The following is a 23,749-nucleotide window of genomic DNA, read 5'->3' on the forward strand; positions in this document are numbered from 1 at the left end:
CGAAACATTGTGCATCAAGAAGAGGCCTAATCTAATGTTCAAATTAATAAGGCATTATTTCCAACAAAATTCAAGACATTTATTAAATCCTCCCCCGCTCATCTCCGGAAGTGACCACGACGGGAAATATCAGAGAAACTCTGACGCTCACTAGCAGTTGTTTTTTCTGTGCACTGTTCGCTATTAGAAAGGGAAAAGGGGGAGAATGATGGGGAAATACTCTCGCCTCGGACCGAGGAGTCATTTTTAAGTGCATTTGCAAATTTAGGTGTAAATGACGGCACTCAAAACTGGTTAAATGGCTCTAAGCACTATCGAACTTAACATCTGAGGTCAATCAGTCCCCTAGGCCTAGAACTACTTAAACCTAACTAACCTAAGTACATCACACACATCCATGCCCGAGGCAGGATTGGAACCTGTGACCGTAGCAGCAGTGCGGATCCGGACGGAAGCGCCTAGAACCGCTCGGCCACAGCGGCCGGCATAGATGATGGCACTCCTCTGTATTACACCAAACGTGTTCACTCTTTCCTGTTTGATATATCGCTACATGAACCATGGACCTTGCCGTTGGTGGGGAGGCTTGCGTGCCTCAGCGATACAGATAGCCGTACCGTAGGTGCAACCACAACGGAGGGGTATCTGTTGAGAGGCCAGACAAACGTGTGGTTCCTGAAGAGGGGCAGCCTTTTCAGTAGTTGCAAGGGCAACAGTCTGGATGATTGACTGATCTGGCCTTGTAACAATAACCAAAACGGCCTTGCTGTGCTGGTACTGCGAACGGCTGAAAGCAAGGGGAAACTACAGCCGTAATTTTTCCCGAGGGCATGCAGCTTTACTGTATGATTACATGATGATGGCGTCCTCTTGGGTAAAATATTTCGGAGGTAAAATAGTCCCCCATTCGGATCTCCGGGCGGGGACTACTCAAGAGGATGTCGTTATCGGGAGAAAGAAAACTGGCGTTCTACGGATCGGAGCGTGGAATGTCAGATCCCTTAATCGGGCAGGTAGGTTAGAAAATTTAAAAAGGGAAATGGATAGGTTGAAGTTAGATATAGTGGGAATTAGTGAAGTTCGGTGGCAGGAGGAACAAGACTTCTGGTCAGGTGACTACAGGGTTATAAACACAAAATCAAATAGGGGGAATGCAGGAGTAGGTTTAATAATGAATAGGAAAATAGGAAAGCGGGTAAGCTACTACAAACAGCGTAGTGAACGCATTATTGTGGCCAAGATAGATACGAAGCCCACGCCTACTACAGTAGTACAAGTTTATATGCCAACTAGCTCTGCAGATGACGAAGAAATTGAAGAAATGTATGACGAAATAAAAGAAATTATTCAGATTGTGAAGGGAGACGAAAATTTAATAGTCATGGGTGACTGGAATTCGAGTGTAGGAAAAGGGAGAGAAGGAAACATAGTAGGTGAATATGGATTGGGGGACAGAAATGAAAGAGGAAGCCGCCTTGTAGAATTTTGCACAGAGCACAACATAATCATAACTAACACTTGGTTTAAGAATCATGAAAGAAGGTTGTATACATGGAAGAACCCTGGAGATACTAAATGGTATCAGATAGATTATATAATGGTAAGACAGAGATTTAGGAACCAGGTTTTAAATTGTAAGACATTTCCAGGGGCAGATGTGGACTCTGACCACAATCTATTGGTTATGACCTGTAGATTAAAACTGAAGAAACTGCAAAAAGGTGGGAATTTAAGGAGATGGGACCTGGATAAACTGAAAGAACCAGAGGTTGTACAGAGATTTAGGGAGAGCATAAGGGAGCAATTGACAGGAATGGGGGAAATAAATACAGTAGAAGAAGAATGGGTAGCTTTGAGGGATGAAATAGTGAAGGCAGCAGAGGATCAAATAGGTAAAAAGAAGAGGGCTAGTAGAAACCCTTGGGTAACAGAAGAAATATTTTAATTGATGAAAGGAGAAAATATAAAAATGCAGTAAGTGAAACAGGCAAAAAGGAATACAAACGTATCAAAAATGAGATCGACAGGAAGTGCAAAATGGCTAAGCAGGGATGGCTAGAGGACAAATGTAAGGATGTAGAGGCTTATCTCACTAGGGGTAAGATAGATACCGCCTATAGGAAAATTAAAGAGACCTTTGGAGATAGGAGAACGACTGGTATGAACATCAAGAGCTCAGATGGAAACCCAGTTCCAAGCAAAGAAGGGAAAGCAGAAAGGTGGAAGGAGTATATAGAGGGTCTATACAAGGGCGATGTACTTGAGGACAATATTATGGAAATGGAAGAGGATGTAGATGAAGATGAAATGGGAGATACGATACTGCGTGAAGAGTTTGACAGAGCACTGAAAGACCTGAGCGAAACAAGGCCCCCGGAGTAGACAATATTCCGTTGGAACTACTGACGGCCGTGGGAGAGCCAGTCCTGACAAAACTCTACCATCTGGTGAGCAAGATGTATGAAACAGGCGAAATACCCTCAGACTTCAAGAAGAATATAATAATTCCAATCCCAAAGAAAGCAGGTGTTGACAGATGTGAAAATTACCGAACTAACAGCTTAATAAGTCACAGCTGCAAAATACTAACACGAATTCTTTACAGACGAATGGAAAAACTAGTAGAAGCCAACCTCGGGGAAGATCAGTTTGGATTCCGTAGAAACACTGGAACACGTGAGGCAATACTGACCTTACGACTTATCTTAGAAGAAAGATTAAGGAAAGGCAAACCTACGTTTCTAGCATTTGTAGACTTAGAGAAAGCTTTTGACAATGTTGACTGGAATACTCTCTTTCAAATTCTGAAGGTGGCAGGGGTAAAACACAGGGAGCGAAAGGCTATTTACAATTTGTACAGAAACCAGATGGCAGATATAAGAGTCGAGGGACATGAAAGGGAAGCAGTGGTTGGGAAGGGAGTAAGACAAGGTTGTAGCCTCTCCCCGATGTTGTTCAATCTGTATATTGAGCAAGCAGTAAAGGAAACAAAAGAAAAATTCGGGGTAGGTATTAAAATTCATGGAGAAGAAATAAAAACTTTGAGGTTCGCCGATGACATTGTAATTCTGTCAGAGACAGCAAAGGACTTGGAAGAGCAGTTGAATGGAATGGACAGTGTCTTGAAAGGAGGATATAAGATGAACATCAACAAAAGCAAAACAAGGATAATGGAATGTAGTCTAATTAAGTCGGGTGATGCTGAGGGAATTAGATTAGGAAATGAGGCACTTAAAGTAGTAAAGGAGTTTTGCTATTTGGGGAGCAAAATAACTGATGATGGTTGAAGTAGAGAGGATATAAAATGTAGGCTGGCAATGGCAAGGAAAGCGTTTCTGAAGAAGAGAAATTTGTTAACATCCAGTATTGATTTAAGTGTCAGGAAGTCATTTCTGAAAGTATACGTATGGAGTGTAGCCATGTATGAAAGTGAAACATGGACGATAAATAGTTTGGACAAGAAGAGAATAGAAGCTTTCGAAATGTGGTGCTACAGAAGAATGCTGAAGATTAGATGGGTAGATCACATAACTAATGAGGAAGTATTGAATAGGATTGGGGAGAAGAGAAGTTTGTGGCACAACTTGACCAGAAGAAGGGATCGGTTGGTAGGACATGTTCTGAGGCATCAAGGGATCACCAATTTAGTATTGGAGGGCAGCGTGGAGGGTAAAAATCGTAGAGGGAGACCAAGAGATGAATACACTAAGCAGATTCAGAAGGATGTAGGTTGCAGTAGGTACTGGGAGATGAAAAAGCTTGCACAGGATAGAGTGGCATGGAGAGCTGCATCAAACCAGTCTCAGGACTGAAGACCACAACAACAACACATATCGCTACATAAATCCGGTTAACCTTAGTGTATTTAATGCCTCACGTATTCTCAGAGAAGTGATCAATTGGTTAAACGTTCTACGAGAGTAATCCCAAAAGTAAGGTCTCCTATTTCTTATAAGTACATAGACCTGTTTATTTCTACAATAGTTTACATCAGTTTACAGGTTGAACATTTAGCTCTTTTTCGACATAACTGTGGCAGTTTTTGTATGCCCATGTCATACAACCTCGCCGCCATACTGTTTAGAAAGTTATGAACCTCTTCTTTCACCTCGTCGTCGGAGCTGAATCGATGGGACCACAATTAACACTGACAGGAAATGTGAGACTCTGAAAAATCTCAAACGGGCAATTCAGAACCGGAGAGGAGGAATGCCGAGCAAGGGCGTACACATTCTCCATGACAGCGCTCGCCCACACAACGCTCGGCAAACCCTTGCTCTCCTGCAACAGTTTCAGTGGAACATTATCACCCACCCAACCTATAGTCCTGACTTGGCGTCCAATGACTATCACCTGTTCCCTTTGTTAAAATAACGTTTGGCCAGAAAGCGGTTCAGCTCCAAGGACGAGGTGAAAGAAGAGGTTCATAACTTTCTGAACAGCATGGCGGCGAACTGGTATGACATGGGCATACAAAAACTGTCACAGCTTCTACAAAAATGCATCGACATAAATGGCAATTATGTCGAATAGCAGCTAAATATTCAAGCTGTAAACTGATGTAAACCATTATATAAATAAACAAGTCTATGTAGTTATAAAAAAAATAGGAGACCTTACTTTTGGGATTAACCTCGTAGAAGCATCCGAAAAACAAAATGTTCAATCTAGAAAAATCTACTAATCAGTCTATTTCCACTCCACTTCGCAGTCGAAATTCCGAGGTTGATTTCTGCTCTTTCAGTTTACAGCAGGTTCCAGGCAATATTAAGCTATCCATTCAGTTTGTCCTTACAGTGTTACCTACGCCCGCATACGACGTGTGTGTATGTATGTGTGTGTGTGTGTGTGTGTGTGTGTATGTGTGTGTGTGTGTGTGTGTGTAATGTTTGTTTTGTAAATTTAACACACACTGAAATTGTTCAACTGATAATTTACAATAGGTGTCAAGGAAAGATTAACAACTGCTGTTGTCGAATGTACTTTCCTCTCTGACGCATGATTTGTAGAAGACCTTTAACGCAGTGCACGCACAATGGTTGGCTACGGACGTTGATATAAGCCTGGACAGCCTCAGAGTAATCGATTCACATAAAAACTATGTTCGAAGAACTCCTACTGAGAGCAATCTGCTACCATTGTACATTCTCAGACTACCAATGAAGCGAATGTAAGTTAATTAAGGGTAACGGTAGACCGAATAAGGAAGTACCGATTATCCTCCGGGCAAAGAAAAGCAGCGCTCCAGCAGGAACCTAGAAGTTCTTTTCAGGGATTCGTGCAATTAGTCTGCCTCTTTTATTCCATTCAGTTGCAGGAAATTCATTTAAGAGCAGTAATCCTATTTCGAGCAAATAAAGTAGCACATGGCTTACACGCTTTCCAACGCAGTTGTTTTAATTTAGTATCATTGAGACATACATTTTATTGACACGTCGTGTTCTACGTGATGAACCGTATATCAGTCAATCAGAACAGAAAGTTACTGTTAGTTATTACACAAGCAAATTCCACCCCGACCGGTATTTTCAGCAATCCTGGTTATTGTAATCCGTGGTCATATTCGGCACATTATTTTGTGGCACCTGGCAAACGATAATACAGACTGTCACATATCAACAGTTCATATCATTAGGTAGTTGGTGCCTGTTTTTTACTTTTCTGCAAATTGCCAAATTCATAACGTTCGACTATTGTTCTAAATGTGGGACTACTATGTCACATGCCCGTTTCCTATAGATCCCATAAACTTTAAAGAAGCCAGTTTTTTCTTAAGTTTTCTTCAGATTTCAAGAATGAAAATTCTTTTCGCCAGTCTGTAGTATATCAATTTCAGAATGTGTCCGGAAGATTTTTAATAATCTCTCCAAGAAAGTGCCAAGATTTCATCATAAGCTGATATAATTCTACAGTTTTCCCTTTATCCAAAGATCTGCTATAAAGACCAGGTCAAATAATCTCTTTAGATATTTCTTTTCTTCTTTTTTATGCCCTCGGATACTGATCCTCTACCAGTTATAAAAGTTTTCGATACGTGTAACGCTTACGCTTTGATTGCGATGTGGGCTGTCGATTTACCGCATTAATTTTTTGTTTTATCTTTCAGGTAACTCTGTAAACTTTTTGATACTGATTCTTTCTTTGCTTACTTCACTGTTTATTTATAAAGACTGGATGATTCTCGATAGTATTTCAATGTAAGTACCTCAGATATTTTGCAGAACTAACTTTCTACATTTTATCCACGAAATTAGCTTACAGTTTCCTCCAGTGTTCTGAGATTGTACGTATGATATTAAGACTCTAGTGTTACTGTTATTATATTTATAGCCATTACTATATACTTGCTTAGTATCCACTGGTTCGCTCGCGGTTGTGTAGTAATCATCATCATCATCATTTAAGACTGATTATGCCTTTCAGCGTTCAGTCTGGAGCATAGCCCCCCTTATAAAATTCCTCCATGATCCCCCATTCAGTGCTAACATTGGTACCTCTTCTGATGTTAAACCTATTACTTCAAAATCATTCTTAACCGAATCCCGGTACCTTCTCCTTGATCTGCCCCGACTCCTCCTACCCTCTACTGCTGAACCCATGAGTCTCTTGGGAAACCTTGCTTCTCCCATGCGTGTAACATGACCCCACCATCTAACCCTGTTCGCCCTGACTGCTACATCTATAGAGTTCATTCCCAGTTTTTCTTTGATTTCCTCATTGTGGACACCCTCCTGCCATTGTTCCCATCTACTAGTACCTGCAATCATCCTAGCTACTTTAATATCCGTAACCTCAACCTTGTTGATAAGGTAACCTGAATCCACCCAGCTTTCGCTCCCATACAACAGAGTTGGTCGAAAGATTGAACGGTGCACAGATAACTTAGTGTTGGTACTGACTTCCTTCTTGCAGAAGAGAGTAGATCGTAGCTGAGCGCTCACTGCATTAGCTTTGCTACACCTCGCTTCCAGTTCTTTCACTGTGTTGCCATCCTGTGAGAATATGCATCCTAAGTACTAGAAACCGTCCACCGTTCTAACTTTGTTCCTCCTATTTGGCACTCAATCCGTTTATATTTCTGTAGTAATTACAACAAAAATAATTTTTTATACGTATATTAGGTCTATTGAAAAATTAATGTACTAAATAGCAGTTTCTTTTTCTATGCAGTTCTGGAAAAACCGATTTATCATGGTGACTATTAAATAGCCATCTGTGATTTATTTCCATTTGAAATAGGATGTTGCTGTTATTCCTGCATTATGAGTTCTTGTGGTGATATTCCCACTGCAACTTTCTTTTCCTAACAAGTTTCCGAGGTATTTTCGAGGTACTTTGTATGTAGTTTACCACGCGACATCCTCAGATAAAATGGTGTTTGTCGATAGCGTCCTTAGCGTCTTAGTTTCTTAATTTTGTTGCCTCTGTTCGAAACCTGATTATTGATTATATTAATTAAGCTGATTATTATTTATATTAATTTTATTTTGTTTTTGTTGTTTTCATTTGTCTACCCACGTCGGTAGAAGGTTACTGTACAAATGTTTCTTATCAAATTGGGGGACACAAGGCCGTTATCCGATTTTAAAATTACAACTTGATTTCACAATAAGTGTCACACATTTATTATATAGGGTATTGGTAAATTCCCTTTACAAACTTCTAGGACTTGTAGAGGGGAGCGAGTACATCATATTTTGAGCAGGAATCTATGTCCGGAAACGTACAGTTTTCGTTTTACGACTGTACAATTCAGATGTTTAACTCATCCACACCTACTTGAACAATTGAGTCAGGAGTGATGTGGTCAAATTATGGACAGTGCGAAAGGAAACATAATGAAACATCTGTTTACCATTTTTTCCAATGCCTGTGCGTCTCTGATACAGTAAACATGGTTCGGTACACGTTTTCGGAATACACAGACGTGCTCCTTCCGTGTGGGGAAACTCGATGTAACGGAATAGCTGTTAGTCGGCGGGATATCACGAACGCCATCGCAGAAACTCTTTTCCCAAGCAGCGGCTCCTCATTATGAGGAGGCAGGACTGTGGTGCTCCACGCAACGCCGGACGCCCAAATTCTCACAGTGACATCATGTTACCGTCTGACGTAGTACACGTCATCCTGTCTACCCAACTGCATACCAGGACAAGCCACTCTAGGACTTCTCTCTTTCCCTCAGCATACGTGGTTATGTGTTTATGTTATGTTATGGTTTGCAATCTTTGTACATTCTCGTGTTCTGATATTTCATTCTAATATCAATTCTTATATTAATTCTTCTATTTTAGTCATATTTTTATTCTTCAGGAAGATTTGGTACGTTGATACCGATCGTAGAAACATATGAAACACAGATATTCTGAACACCCGGAGCACCGCGCGAAAGCAGGTTTGCGGTAGTGACATTTCTTCGTATTAATCTCACTCGGGAAAGAAACATCGTTAACACTGGTGAAGGCGTCGAGCGTTAGCGATACTTTCACGGAGAACTATGCATAACTGATCAGTTTCCCGAAAACTGGCGCTTGCAATTGATTATGAATCAAGGACAATTACAGGAATTCCAACGAAAAGAATTTCAAATTATTATTGAGCCGTGCTCCGGCTCGTCTTGGTACCATCTACAGGTTGGCATCGTGTATTGCGATTGTCATCTCTCGTTTTATTAGTCTGTTCAATAGCGCCTCTACGTTTGCTCGCCTTGTCTGTCCGTCAGGGGCAGCAGCAGAGCTTATCGATAGCAAGTACTGCGGTACTATCTTTGGAGCGACCTCTAGTATTTCCGGGGCGTCGTGTGCCAGGCAGTTTGCTGAGGACGGAGGAGCAGTGAGGTCCCACAGCGCCAGTAGTCGCCGGGACAGCTGGCGATTCCCACTGAAATGTGGGCCATAGGGAAGGCAGGAAAAGGTGTGGACGGGGCCTAATCAGTTACCGTTGGACTGAAATTTCGTTTAACAAAGTCTTTTTATGAATATATAGAGAAATATATGTAAATTTCCCAGTTTTTTGGTGTATCAGGGTTTGACATTGACATCTGAAAACATCATGGCCATCTATCCCTGTTTTACCGTGTATCATACTGCAGTGGTTCTCTGTGTTGGCATGCAATGAAGTGTGCTCCGATCATCTGCTCATAAAATTCACCCGTCATGATCGAGTATCAGCCAACATAGCTTTAAACTGACAATGCCCGAGGGATTTACATTTCCACCGCGAACGAAACGCGTAACTGAGTAGGATACCTTGGAAGCCGGCCGAAGTGGCCGAGCGGTTCTAGGCGCTGCAGTCTGCAACCGCGCGACCGCTACTGTCGCAGGTTCGAATCCAGCCTCTGGCATGGATGTGTGTGATGTCCTTACGTTAGTTAGGTTTAAATAGTTCTAGGTTCTTGGGGACTGATGACCTCAGAAGTTAAGTCCCATAGTGCTCAGAGCAATTTGAACCATTTTTGACACCTTCAAAAAATCTTAATTTCAGTATAAATTGTTAGAAAGCAATAAACATTTTCTCCAGTATTGGAAAACATGAATGAGACAGAAGCAAGCACTTACTCCGTCACTAAAACTCTAGCGGTTTGTATCAAAATCTTTCAGTGGCAAGGACGTAGCACCCATAACTGCCGTTAGATCGGTAGTCTTTCATTACTTCACATCAGATCCGCATTGCAGTTTGACTGGCGTAGTAGTACTTCTAACGAATTTGCTTATTACACACGTATTGGCTTCCACAGCAGAAGTCTAACAAGGGGAACGTGAATCCATGTCTAGGGGCCTATTGTTAGTGTCTTCCTGCACTACTTGCTGAATAAAGAAATTGGGCGGCTAGTGACCTTTGTGACAGAGATGTTCAGTACTACGAAACTTGGCCGCGCTTCAGAAAATGCATTTCAAACAGCAGTTCGTTTGGTGGACGTAACTCTGTGTAACGGAGTAAAGTAATAATCTGTTAATAACGAAAGAAGTATCATTTGTATAAACCAGACATAAATAATCAAATGAAGGAAAATTTGACACTATTTTAAGCCTTTCATACCTAAATTTTTCTAGGGGAAGGAGAACTTTTCTTAGTTCTGTAATGCTCTTACGTGTCTTTTTAATGATTTTAAATGTAAGATTTATACAAATGTATGTAACCTCTCATCATCTACTTTGTAAGCTTAGCTTCGTTTTATGGACTAAAATAACTAATTTTGAAATATTCGCTGTTGTAATAAATAAACTAACCATTCAACAGTTAACATGCGATATAGCAATTTATAAATATATAAAGCAACATATGTAAATTTCCCAGTTTTTTTGTGTATTAGGGATTGACATTGGCGTCCGAAAACATCATGACCATCTATCCCTGTTTTACCGTGTATCATATTGCGGTGGTTCTCTGTGTTGGCATGTGATGATGTGTGCTCTGATCATTTGTTTATAAATTTCACCCGTCATGATCGAGTATCAGCCCACATAGCTTTTAACTAACAATGACCAAGGGATTTCCATTTCATTTCCACCGTGAACGAAACGCGTAACTGAGTATAACAGCTTCAAAAAAACCTTAATTTCAGTATAAATTGTTAGAAAGCAATAAACATTTTCTCCAGTATTGGAAAACATGAATGAGACAGAAGCAAGTACTTACTCCGTCACTAAAACACTAGCGGTATTGTATCAAAATCTTTCAGCAGCAGGGACGTAGCACACATAACTGCCGTTAGATCGGTAGTCTTTCATTACTTCACATCAGAACCGCATTGCAGTTTGACAGACGTAGTAGCACTTCTAAAGAATTTGCTTATTATACACGTATTGGCTTCCGCCGTAGAAGTCTAACAAGGGGAACGTGAATCCATGTCTCGGTTCCTATTGTGTCTTCCTGTAGTACTTGCAGGATAAAGAAATTGGGCGGCTAGTGAGAGACAGAGATGTTCAGTACTACGAAACTTGGCCGCTGTCCAGAAAATGCATTTCAAACAGCATTTCGCTTTTGTGGACGTAATTCCGTGTAATAAAGTAAAGTAATACTCTGTTGATAACGAAAGAAGTATTATTTGTCTAAATCAGACATAAATAATTAAATGAAGGAAATTTTTACACTATTTTAAGCCTTTCATACCTAAATTATTCTTGGGGAAGGAAAATTTTTCTTTTTTCTGTAATGCTCTTAAGTGGTTTTTTAGTGATTTTAGATGTAAGTTTTTATAAATGTATGTATCCCCTCGTCATCTACTTCGTACACTTAGCTTCGTTTTAAGGACTAGAATAACTAATTTCGAAACATTTGCTGTTGTAATAAATACAATAACCATTCAATAATTAACATGCGATATATCAATAATAATATTCAATTATGCAATAGAATATAACCAACCAACCACTTACGTGTATTCTGAAGGTCACCAGCTGCTGCACACTGCTACATTAATTTGTTGAAATTTTTAAGTGAAGCCCGATAGTTGGCAGCCCTTATACGTGATAAAAAAACAAACATTCACAAATTTCTACATGACATTGAAAATGAGAAGGAATATTTCTGTTCCAACTAAGAGACAGCAAAATTTAATGTACACAATGATAGCCAAAAATGAAAGTGTTGAGAAACATTGGATCTTCAAATGTTTTAGTGAATCCCAGTTTCGTTTTCGATAAAAAGATTCAGTATTCTTATAGAATCTTTATCGGTTATGATATAGATACGTGATATATTTTTAGATACTACGTGTACGCAAAAAATCAAGCACCAAATGTGTAATGCACCTGTGCAATAACATTTTGAATCGTAACACGTACTGCTTCATTTATATGTTTGCTGCCGTGAATATCTCTCATCATTTGCATTATGCGGCTGTATTACATCCCCTTTCACGTAAGGATGCCACAAACAGTAAGCTTCAGAAAACGCAAATTCTGCTCACTTCCTACTGATTTCTATACAATATCCAAGCCACGAAAACAAACTGCAGATACTAAGATTTATAGAGCAGTTATTTATTTGGATTATGACACAGTTTGTGTTTCCTTCTTACTTGTCTTCCAGTTTTACAAATTAATTTACTGAACTATTAAGAGCAATGCGCTACTGAAAATTCTATGACTTCTGCCCGCTGTCACACAATGTGTAAATGAAAACTAAGTAAAGGCCTTGCTGCAAAAATAGCCACCCACCAGTTAAATCAAGTAATAATTTTTTTCGTCTGCAGTCTTTCGTTAATTGCTGTTTCTGTTTGTCTACTCCAGATCACTGGAAGTAAAATGTTGAAATGAAAATAAAAATGTGTTCAATCGTAATTACCGTTTTTGCATACTCAGTTCAAACTAACGTTGAAGTTCACAAATACAATGTGGTGATCAACGTATACCACTCACACCTAATCTGTTGGACAACATCATGCAACCATGACATGTACCGCTATTATTTCCCCCTTTGGCTGTTCCAGTTCGGAATATTTCTTGAGAAGAATGGTTGCTGTAAGATTTTGTGTCAGCTCGAACCAAATTTTTTACCTTCATGGTTTATCCGCGAAATATACGGAGTAGCAAGCAACATACTGGTTGACTCAGGTGAAGAGAAGCTAAGCTAAATCTAAAATATATCACACCTGTCTGTCATAACCTCGTAATGATGTTGGAATCATTTTTAAAATTTCACACACACCATTTTAAAAAGCAGAAAAAAGTTACTTATGTAAAAATAAATTTTTAATATAACACGTGTTTAAATCGCACTAAAAAGTCTAAAATAATTTCTCCCAGGCCCATACGGATTCCTAAACCCATACATATACACTCCTGGAAATTGAAAGAAGAACACCGTGAATTCATTGTCCTAGGAAGGGGAAACTTTATTGACACATTCCTGGGGTCAGATACATCACATGATCACACTGACAGAACCACAGGCACATAGACACAGGCAACACAGCATGCACAATGTCGGCACTAGTACAGTGTATATCCACCTTTCGCAGCAATGCAGGCTGCTATTCTCCCATGGAGACGATCGTAGAGATGCTGGATGTAGTCCTGTGGAACGGCTTGCCATGCCATTTCCACCTGGCGCCCCAGTTGGACCAGCGTTCGTGCTGGACGTGCAGACCGCGTGAGACGACGCTTCATCCAGTCCCAAACATGCTCAATGGGGGACAGATCCGGAGATCTTGCTGGCCAGGGTAGTTGACTTACACCTTCTAGAGCACGTTGGGTGGCACGGGATACATGCGGACGTGCATTATCCTGTTGGAACAGCAAGTTCCATTGCCGGTCTAGGAATGGTAGAACGATGGGTTCGATGACGATTTGGATGTACCGTGCACTATTCAGTGTCCCCTCGACGATCACCAGTGGTGTACGGCCAGTGTAGGAGATCGCTTCCCACACCATGATGCCGGCTGTTGGCCCTGTGTGCCTCGGTCGTATGCAGTCCTGATTGTGGCGCTCACCTGCACGGCGCCAAACACGCATACGACCATCATTGGCACCAAGGCAGAAGCGACTCTAATCGCTGAAGACGACACGTCTCCATTCGTCCCTCCATTCACGCCTGTCGTGACACCACTGGAGGCGGCCTGCACGATGTTGGGGCGTGAGCGGAAGACGGCCTAACGGTGTGCGGGACGGTAGGCCAGCTTCATGGAGACGGTTGCGAATGGTCCTCGCCGATACCCCAGGAGCAACAGTGTCCCTAATTTGCTGGGAAGTGGCGGTGCGGTCCCCTACGGCACTGCGTAGGATCCTACGATCTTGGCGTGCATCCGTGCGTCGCTGCGGTCCGGTCGCAGGTCGACGGGCACGTGCACCTTCCGCCGACCACTGGCGACAACATCGATGTACTGTGAAGACCTTACGCCCCACGTGTTGAGCAATTCGGCGGTACGTCCACCCGGCCTCCCGCATGCCCACTATACGCCCTCGCTCAAAGTCCGTCAACTGCACATACGGTTCCCGTCCACGCTGTCGTGGCATGCTACCAGTGTTAAAGACTGCGATGGAGCTCCGTATGCCACGGCAAACTGGCTGACACTGACGGCGGCGGAGCACAAATGCTGCGCAGCTAGCGCCATTCGACGGCCAACACCGCGGTTCCTGGTGTGTCCGCTGTGCCGTGCGTGTGATCGTTGCTTGTACAGCCCTCTAGCAGTGTCCGGAGCAAGTATGGTGGGTCTGACACACCGGTGTCAATGTGTTCTTTTTTCCATTTCCAGGAGTGTATTTGTGAAAATTTGTGAATGAAAATACTTGTATGATACAAACGAAATATGGAGGGCGATTGCAAAACATAATTAATGCATCAATAGTTCACCACCTGACTATTATCTGTTACTTGCGCCCACGTTATTCGTTATAAATTTTACAAGAATTTTCAAAGCTATAAAAAACTCACAGTCAAAAATTTTAAGAACTGTCTGTACGGGGTTAGAAATCTGTATGGGGCTAGGAGAAATTATTTTATCGGTATTTTCTCCGATTTAAAATTTCTTGTACTAAAAATTAATTTTTTATTTAAATAGTTATTCTGTCCTAGTGTAGTCAATCTTGTATGTGTGCATTGTGATATTTCACAACGATAATGATGAATGACATGTTTACTTAGTCGCCTCTGCACAGAACCCTGAAAAAGGCGACTTGCAACAGTGGCCGAAACTTCGGACAATTTCATATACTGACAATGCGATCAACAGCCCAGAAGAATTTTACTGACAAGTTGACTACTTTCTATCAAGATGATACCCTACCACATGCGAAATAACCAAGTTTTCTAACCAAACTTTCAAATACACCGGAAAATTATGCACTAAAACATTTATGTATAAACGTTTTTTGTGATATTTTTTCACACTATGCTTAAAAGAGTTCTTTTTAATTTGTAAACTAGCTGCAGCTACGACTAAAATGTTATATGTTGGAATTTGCTTTCGAAATCCGTGAACATGTTATTGATGCTATTAAAATATCAGTCTGAAAACAATCTAACTAAATCCAAAACAAACAAACTCACTCACTCACCCTCACACACACACACACACACACACACACACACACACACACACACACACACACACACACCAGCGCTTATACACCTTATCACTCACAAAAATCAAATGTGCAGTTGCTTTGTTCTATTGTAACCTTCCGTCTCTTTCTTTTCTTTGCAGGAATCCTGACGTTTGAGCATCGCTAAGCAAAACTACAACCACCCTCCCCCATCATCAAAACACAGAACGCAAGAGAGTGTCGTGTATCTTAAAACAAAGGGAGAGTTTATTTGAAAAATTACACTATTCGAAAGGCTTCAAATTTATGTTAGAATATTGTCTGTGTAGTCTGTAATATTCAGCTGCTTCGGTTTTGTTCCTTATCTTCAGTTTCAGTCATTTTTGTATTTGAAAATCACAAGACAGTAAATACCTATACACAGAAAATACGTGGTACTACTTTCGGGAAATGGTTTCATTTTTCTCCATGTCAAGTTGCGTGGTGATTGGGAATCAAAAATAGTTCCGATTTAATAATATTAAAATGATTTAGTTAGTGACGGTTTGGTAGGAGAACGTTACTATGGAGAGGAACTTCGGGCATTACCTACAGGTGCGTAGGTGTTTGACGCCTTTCGTCAGTGTCGGTAACGTACAGTAGACGTAGTCATGGGAGTGCGGGAGCGGTTGTGACGCTGGACAGTGTGACCTAGAGGTTGCTATGGAGAACGTCACGACAGACGGAACGTGGGGGCCGCTGAGCACGTGGGAGATACCGTCGAATGACAGCAGCTACAGTTACTCCATGTGGACCGACACGTCGGACCTCTGGACGGACGCCACCGACGTCCCGTCCACGGTGAACGTTACCACGACGGACGACTACGAGACGACTACCATGGAGTGCACCAACGACTATTGCATCCCGGACGTCGAGTACTGGGAGATGGTGTACCAACACATCTACCCGAAGGACTACGAGTGGGGACTCATAGCGATGCACTCCGTGGTGTTCGTGGCGGGGCTGGTGGGGAACGCGCTGGTTTGCCTCGCCGTGTACCGCAACCACGCCATGCGCACCGTCACCAACTACTTCATCGTCAACCTCGCCGTCGCCGACTTCATGGTGATCCTCATCTGCCTGCCCCCCACAGTGCTGTGGGACGTCACGGAGACCTGGTTCATGGGCACTGGGCTCTGCAAGGTCATCCTCTACCTGCAGGTACGTGACCGCGAGCTACGACTGTTTCTGCTGCTCTCTGTCTTTTGTATTATTATCATTATTATTAATATTATTACTATTACGTACTGCCCCGTTCATTTCTACATGGTATGGACATAATGATAACAGTTAGCACTAAATTAATTCTGTCATCCAAGAATCCATTGAAATAATCTGCAAGTATTTAGTATAACTATCTTCTGCAATTGCCAATTGTTCACGAGCCTCTTGTCGACCCCTGTTTACGAGTCTGGTTATTTCGACATTGGCCTCTACTATGCACACATTAAAAACAGTTCAGCATCTTGGTCCGAGAGTACCGGAACCTGTACAGAAAATTGGAATGGCGATCAACATAATTTCCGCCCTTTTTATTGCTCATGAAAACCACGTATTGTATGTTTTACCACCGCACAGTGAGACCTACAGAGGTGGTGGTCCATATTGTTGTACACAACGGTACCTCTAATAACCAATAACACGTCATCTTGCATTGATGCATGCCTGTGTTCGTCGTGGCATACTATCCACAAGTTCACCACGTCGTCCATAAACAGCCCTTTTCAATATATCCCAGGCATGTTCGATATGGTATGTGAGGTAACGGCAGAGTTGGGCGCCCTGGGAATATTCTATGTTCGGAGTTGAGGCGGCCGCACTGGACGCTCGTCAAAGCCGGGACCCGGCAGCAAACACGTTAGCCGGACGAGAGATGAGGGGGGAAGCACCAGCGTGTGATCCAGCCGCCTGGCCGGGAATTCCACTGTGACGAGGACGGTGCTTTGCGACAGTGGAGGAAACACGCTGGGAGTGCCAAAGATGGCGTACTTTGTGAAACCTTGTTGTTGTTGTTGTTGTGGTCTTCAGTCCTGAGACTGGTTTGATGCAGCTCTCCATGCTACCCTCTCCTGTGCAAGTTTCTTCATCTCCCAGTACCTACTGCAACCTACATCCATCTGAATCTGCTTAGTGTATTCATCTCTTGGTCTCCTCTACGAGTTTTCCCCTCACGCTGCCCGCCAATGCTAAATTTGTGACCCTTGATTCCTCACAACATGTCCTACCAACCGGTCCCTTCTTCTCGTCAAATTGTGCCACAAATTCCTCTTCCCCCCAATTCTATTCAATACCTCCTCGTTAGTTATGTGATCTACCCGTCTAATCTTCAGCATTCTTCTGTAGCACCACATACTCGATGTTAACAAATTTCTCTTCTTCAGAAACGCTTTCCTTGCCATTGCCAGTCTACATTTTATATCTTCTCTACTTCGACCATCATCAGTTATTTTGCTCCCCAAATAGCAAAACTCCTTTACTACTTTAAGTGTCTCATTTCCTAATCTAATTCCGTCACCATCACCCGACTTAATTCGACTACATTCCATTATCCTCGTTTTGCTTTTGTTGATGTTCATCTTATATCCAAGACACTGTCCATTCCATTCAACTGCCCTTCCAAGTCCTTTGCTGTCTCTGACAGAATCACAATGTCATCGGTGAACCTCAAAGTTTTTATTTCTTCTTCTTTTTAATACCTACTCCGAATTTTTCTTTTGTTTCCTTTACTGCTTGCTCAATATACAGATTGAATAACATTGGGGAGAGGCAACAACCCTGTCTCACTCCCTTCCCAACCACTGCTTTCCTTTCATGCCCCTCGACTCTTATAACTGCCATCTGGTTTCTGTACAAATTGTAAATAGCCTTTCGCTCCCTGTATTTTACCCCTGCCACTTTCAGAATTTGAAAGAGAGTATTCCAATCAACATTGTCAAAAGCTTTCTCTAAGTCTACAAATACTAGAAATGCAGGTTTGTCTTTCCTTAATCTTTCTTCTAAGATAAGTCGTAAGGTCAGTATTGCTTCAGGTGTTCCAATATTTCTACGGAATCCAAACTGATCTTCCCCGATGTCGGCTTCTACCACTTTTCCCATTCGTCTGTAAAGAATTCTTGTTAGTATTTTGCAGCTGTGACTTATTAAACTGATAGTTCGGTAATTTTCACATCTATCAACACATGCTTTCTTTGGGATTGGAATTATTATATTCTTCTTGAAGTCTGAGGGTATTTCGCCTGTCTCATACATCTTGCTCACCAGATGGTAGAGTTTTGTCACGACTGGCTCTCCCAAGGCCGTCAGTAGTTCTAATGGAATGTTGTCTACTCCCGGGGCCTTGTTTCGGCTCAGGTCTTTCAGTGCTCTGTGAAACTCTTCACGCAATATCGTATCTCCCATTTCATCTTCATCTACATTCTCTTCTATTTCTATAATATTGTCGTCAAGTACATCGCCCTTGTATAGACTCTCCATATACTACTTCCATCTTTCTGCTTTCGCTTGTTTGGTTAGAACTGCGTTTCCATCTGAGCTCTTGATATTCATACAAGTGGTTCTCTTTTCTCCAAAGGTCGCTTTAATTTTCCTGTAGGCAGTATCTATCTTAACCCTAGTGAGATAAGCCTCTACATCCCTACATTTGTCCTCTAGCCATCCCTGCTTAGCCATTTGGCACTTCCTGTCGATCTCATTTTTGAGACGTTTGTATTCCTTTTTGCCTGCTTCATTTACTGCATTTTTATATTTTCTCCATTCATCAATTAAATTCAATATACCTTCTGTTACCCAAGGATTTCTACTAGACCTCGTATTTTTACCTACTTGATTCTCTGCTGCCTTCACTACTTCATCCCTCAGAGCTACCCATTCTTCTTCTACTGTACTTCTTTCCCCCACTGCTATCAATTGTTCCCTTATGCTCTCCCTGAATCTCTGAACAATGGTTTAGCCAGTTTATCCAGGTCCCATCTCCTTAAATTCCCACCTTTTTGCAGTTTCTTCAATTTTAATCTGCAGTTCATAACCAATAGATTGTGGTCAGAGTCCACATCTGCCTCTGGAAATGTCTTACAATTTAAAACCTGGTTCTTAAATCTCTGTCTTACCATTATATAATCTATCTGATACCTTTTAGTATCTCTGGGATTCTTCCATGTATACAACCTTCTTTTATGATTCTTGAACCAAGTGTTAGCTATGATTAAGTTATGCTCTGTGCAAAATTCTACCAGACGGCTTCCTCTTTCATTTCTTACCCCCAATCCATATTCACCTACTATGTTTCCTTCTCTCACTTTTCCTACACTCGAATTCCAGTCACCCATGACTATTAAATTTTCGTCTCCCTTCACTACCTGAATAATTTATTTTATCTCATCATACATTTCATCAATTTCTTCGTCATCTGCAGAGCTAGTTGGCATATAAACTTGTACTACTGTACTAGGCGTGGGCTTCGTGTCTATCTTGGCCACAATAATGCGTTCACTATGCTGTTTGTAGTAGCTTACCCGCACGCCTATTTTTTTATTCATTATTAAACCTACTCCTGCATTACCTCTATTTGATTTTGTATTTATAACCCTGTATTCACCTGACCAAAAGTCTTGTTCCTCCTGCCACCGAACTTCACTAATTCCCACTATAAATAAATTTAACCTATCCATTTCCCTTTTTAAATTTTCTAACCTACCTGCTCGATTAAGGGATCTAACATTCCACGCTCCGATCCGTAGAATGGCAGTTTTCCTTCTCCTGATAGCAATGTCCTCTTGAGTAGTCTCCGCCCGGAGATCAGAATGGGGGACTATTTTACCTCCGAAATATTTTTCCCAACAGGACGCCGTTATCATTTAACCATACAGTAAAGCTGCATGCCCTCGGGAAAAATTACGGCTGTAGTTTCCCCTTGCTTTCAGCCGTTCGCAGTACCAGCACAGCAAGGCCGTTTTGGTTATTGTTACAAGGCCAGATCAGTCAGTCATCCAGATTGTTGCCCCTGCAACTACTGAAAAGGCTGCTGCCCCTCTTCAGGAACCACGCGTTTGTCTGGCCTCTCAACAGATACCCCTCCGTTGTGGTTGTACTTACGGTACAGCCATCTGTATCGCTGAGGCACGCAAGCCTCCCCACCAACGGCAAGCTCCATGGTTCATGGGGGGTGTGAAACCTTAAAGGCAGACATTTCACAGTTCGAATAGAAATTAATAGTAGCCAGATGAATCATGACACCTCAAAAAGAAACATGTACATTACCATTATTTGCACGACGATTCTGATGGTGTAATCAGATTTTCAATATCTTTATTAGTTTAGAGTTTAGTATCTGACAGTAAATTACACAAGTAACATCCAGCAACGAATTTCCAAAATATAAACGCTTCATCCGATTTTGTCGATCGCTGTGTCTTTAGAAAGCTATTAGTGTAGACCTAAATTGGTGTGAATTACAGGTGTGTAACGCGAATAGTACATGAGTTATTGGAGGTCAAAGTGGCCGATTACTATCGATCGCATCAGGCCGTAAGTACTCCACAGTTACACGATAAAACTGTGGCAGCATGCTTATAAACATATTTATATATCTATGTCTTTGTTTATATACGACGTATGCTATTCATGAAGAAACTGGTCAAATATTTACTGTGTTTTAGAAAGCACAGAGACATTAGTCTCCTGGCCTACCTTTTGCTTCTTTTCATTTGATATATGTTTATTCAATTGTTTATCTATTTAATAATGTGTGTTAGAGCGCGTTTATGGTCCAGCCACAGGAATATATATTTAATTTCAAGTATTTAAATGTGTTTCATTTAGTTGTGTGGGTGCGTTGGCTTGAAGACATAGCGCGAGCGCTCTAGCCAATCACAGCGCTCGTGAATGGGGAGACTGGATGGAAGCGACGGCTGGTCTCGGGTCCTCCCTCGGGATTGTGTGTGTTTGTCCTTAGGCTAATTTAGGTTAAGTAGTGTGTAAGCTTAGGGACTGATGACCTTAGTAGTTAAGTCCCATAAGGTTTCACACACATTTGAACATTTGATGGAAGCGAGTTTCCGGAGAGGACACGGGACAGTTCGGCACGCGACCCAGGGGATCCCAGGACGCGACGGCTCGACGGACGCACAGTCCCGGGAAAGATTTGGAGTGGAGCAGTTTGCGCGTGATCGCGAGAGATAGAGTTACTTCGGAGTGCCGATTTGTGTGCTTGTGAGATTCCCGTGGCTTCTGCAGTGAAGACGAAGTACGCGTTTGGAAGTGAATATCTCTCGAGCTATGTTTTTGTTCATAACCAACTTTCGTGAAGCAGGAATCTACTGTTTCCCTGTGATTGAACTCGTATTTTATTTAATTGCTGGACCATCGACACCAGTAAGAGTGTAACCTCCCCACAAAATTCATTCACATTTAGTGTATGCTCAAAACAGAAAAATTCCTAAACCTCTCAACGGTAAAAAATATAATTATGTCGTTCACATTCAGTGTAACGTCCCAACAAAAAATAAATTCAGTAACCTGGTAATATACAATGTAACTAACCTCTCAATTAAATTGTCGCTCACTTATAATTTTTCAATAATTGACTGTGAATATAACCTGGTAAATTTTGGACGTCGGCTGTGCTGCGTCATGGCCCTGAAAGATCATTCCGAATAAAAAAGAAAAATTCTTACCTCAATGAAGTCGCCGGATAACGCATATATATCTGCTCTTACAATAAATTTTTTGGCACAGCCCTGTGCAATGCTGGCCGATAGATTTGTCATTTATAAAAGGAAACAACTGATTTTTCTTTTACAATAATCGCGATGATCATGGATTGGAGAAATTAGTAAATTCTTTAAATTGAAATGAATGGTTGTTAAAAGTTACTTTTTATGAGAAAGATTATTATTAGGATATTTTTAAAACATTTACATGGGACTTGAGATAACAATACTACATATGCGCGAGGCTGCTTTTTACCTTATACAATAACGCTGATCGCTGCACCACGACCGGCCCAGCCAACACGATGCACCAGACCAGACTGCTCGCTAGCAACAACTTACTGCTACAGCTACACAGTTCCTACTGCAGTCAACACTGCTCTCTGGCCTGAGATTCTCTTATACGTTGCATATCGCAGGCAGCGCGTGAGCAATACATCGAAATTACATCTGCTCGGACCTCTTACATAACTCTCCACTTGGGGGGGGGGGGGGGCAAAAATTTGGCAGCGATGATGAGTCAATTGGACTTGCCATGAGCAACGAATTTTTCTAAAATCTATTTAGTTACTAAGTCTACAGTCACAGAGTATATACATTATTGATAAGTGCAGAACATATTAAGTAATGAAATAGAATGCACACGCACTGAGTACAGAATATATCAAGAAATGACAAAAAGTATACGCAATGAGTACAAAAGATATTAACAAATGACAAAGTGCACACGCACTGTATAAGTCTTTAGTACTTTTACATAACATATCATGAAGTGAAATAAAGTGCACACGCACTGAATACAAAATATATTAACAAATGACATAAAGTGCACACGCACTGTATAAGTCTTAAGTATTTTTAGGACAACTGATCTTATTAACAAATGAATTACAGTGCACACGTACTGTAAAAACCTTTAGCATTTTACAAGAACTGATTACCCTAAAAATGAAATAAAGTGCACACATACTGCAGAAGTTTTTAGCCTATTTACAACATATCATGGAGTCAAATAAAGTGCACACGCACTGTAAAAGTCTTTAGCATATTTAGGACAACTGATCTTGTTAACAAATGAAATAAAGTGCACACGCACTGTAAAAATCTTTAGCATTTTACAAGAACTAGGAAAGGAATGGGAAGGATTGCATCAAGGTTGTAGCACAGTACGTTGCACGTAGTTGCACCGAAAGTCCATATCTTTCTACAGATGCACAACACCAATTGAGGCAATCTGAAGTTCTCTTCCCTGCAGTATTAATCAGTGTAGCCCAGACACTGAAATGTTGTAGTAATATTCAATGTTTTCATTTTGGTAGTACATTAGGTACACCAAACAGTAGGACCATAATAACATCCCCATCATTCAAGGTGGTGGACAGCTTGATATGTCAACACCACTTTCTTGCAGAATCCATACTCTTACATCAACGTAGAATTAGTGCAAAAACCAAATATAGTGCTCCATGATCACGAGGATGGACAGGACAAACGGATATTGCAGTAATTTCTGGTAATTAGGTCACAAGGTGAAGGACATTAAGTCTTATGCTAGTCATCATTGAGAATTACACTAGTCTATCAACCGATTTGAGTAATTATTGGCATTCATTGTCTATTTACACAGCATTTAAGTAGTATGTATGGAGTATTACAGAACATTATTCATAAGTCATCTCAATATAGTAATTATTGGCACTCATTGGCCAGGTACAAAGCATTGTTTTATGCATTATTCAGAAGTCATCATTCAAAATGAGTTAATTATTGGCATAGCATTTATACACAATTCACCTAATTATAGTAATCATTGGCATTCATTGACCAGTTACTAAACATGTACCAAGTATTGAATATTACAAAACACTATTCATCTGATTGCGGTAATTATTGGCACTCATTTGCCAGTTACAAAGTATCCATATAGTTTTACAAAACATTATTCACTATTATTCACAAGTCATCATTCAAAACAGGAGTTACTGGGTGTAGTATCAAGCTACTGGTGTTTAT

At 41.2% G+C, this 23,749-nt stretch overlaps 1 protein-coding gene across 1 annotated transcript; it reads left to right on the forward strand.

Moving 5' to 3' along the window:
* The first annotated feature begins 15,689 nt into the window (after nt 1–15,689).
* LOC124803190 (orexin receptor type 2-like) lies at nt 15,690–16,310 on the forward strand. Its single transcript, XM_047264373.1, has one exon. The coding sequence runs from the start codon at nt 15,690–15,692 to the stop codon at nt 16,308–16,310; it is 621 nt and encodes a 206-aa protein (XP_047120329.1).
* Nucleotides 16,311–23,749: the final 7,439 nt, after the last annotated feature.

Source organism: Schistocerca piceifrons, chromosome 6, assembly GCF_021461385.2.
Source record: "Schistocerca piceifrons isolate TAMUIC-IGC-003096 chromosome 6, iqSchPice1.1, whole genome shotgun sequence".
Taxonomy (NCBI): Eukaryota; Metazoa; Arthropoda; class Insecta; order Orthoptera; family Acrididae; genus Schistocerca; species Schistocerca piceifrons.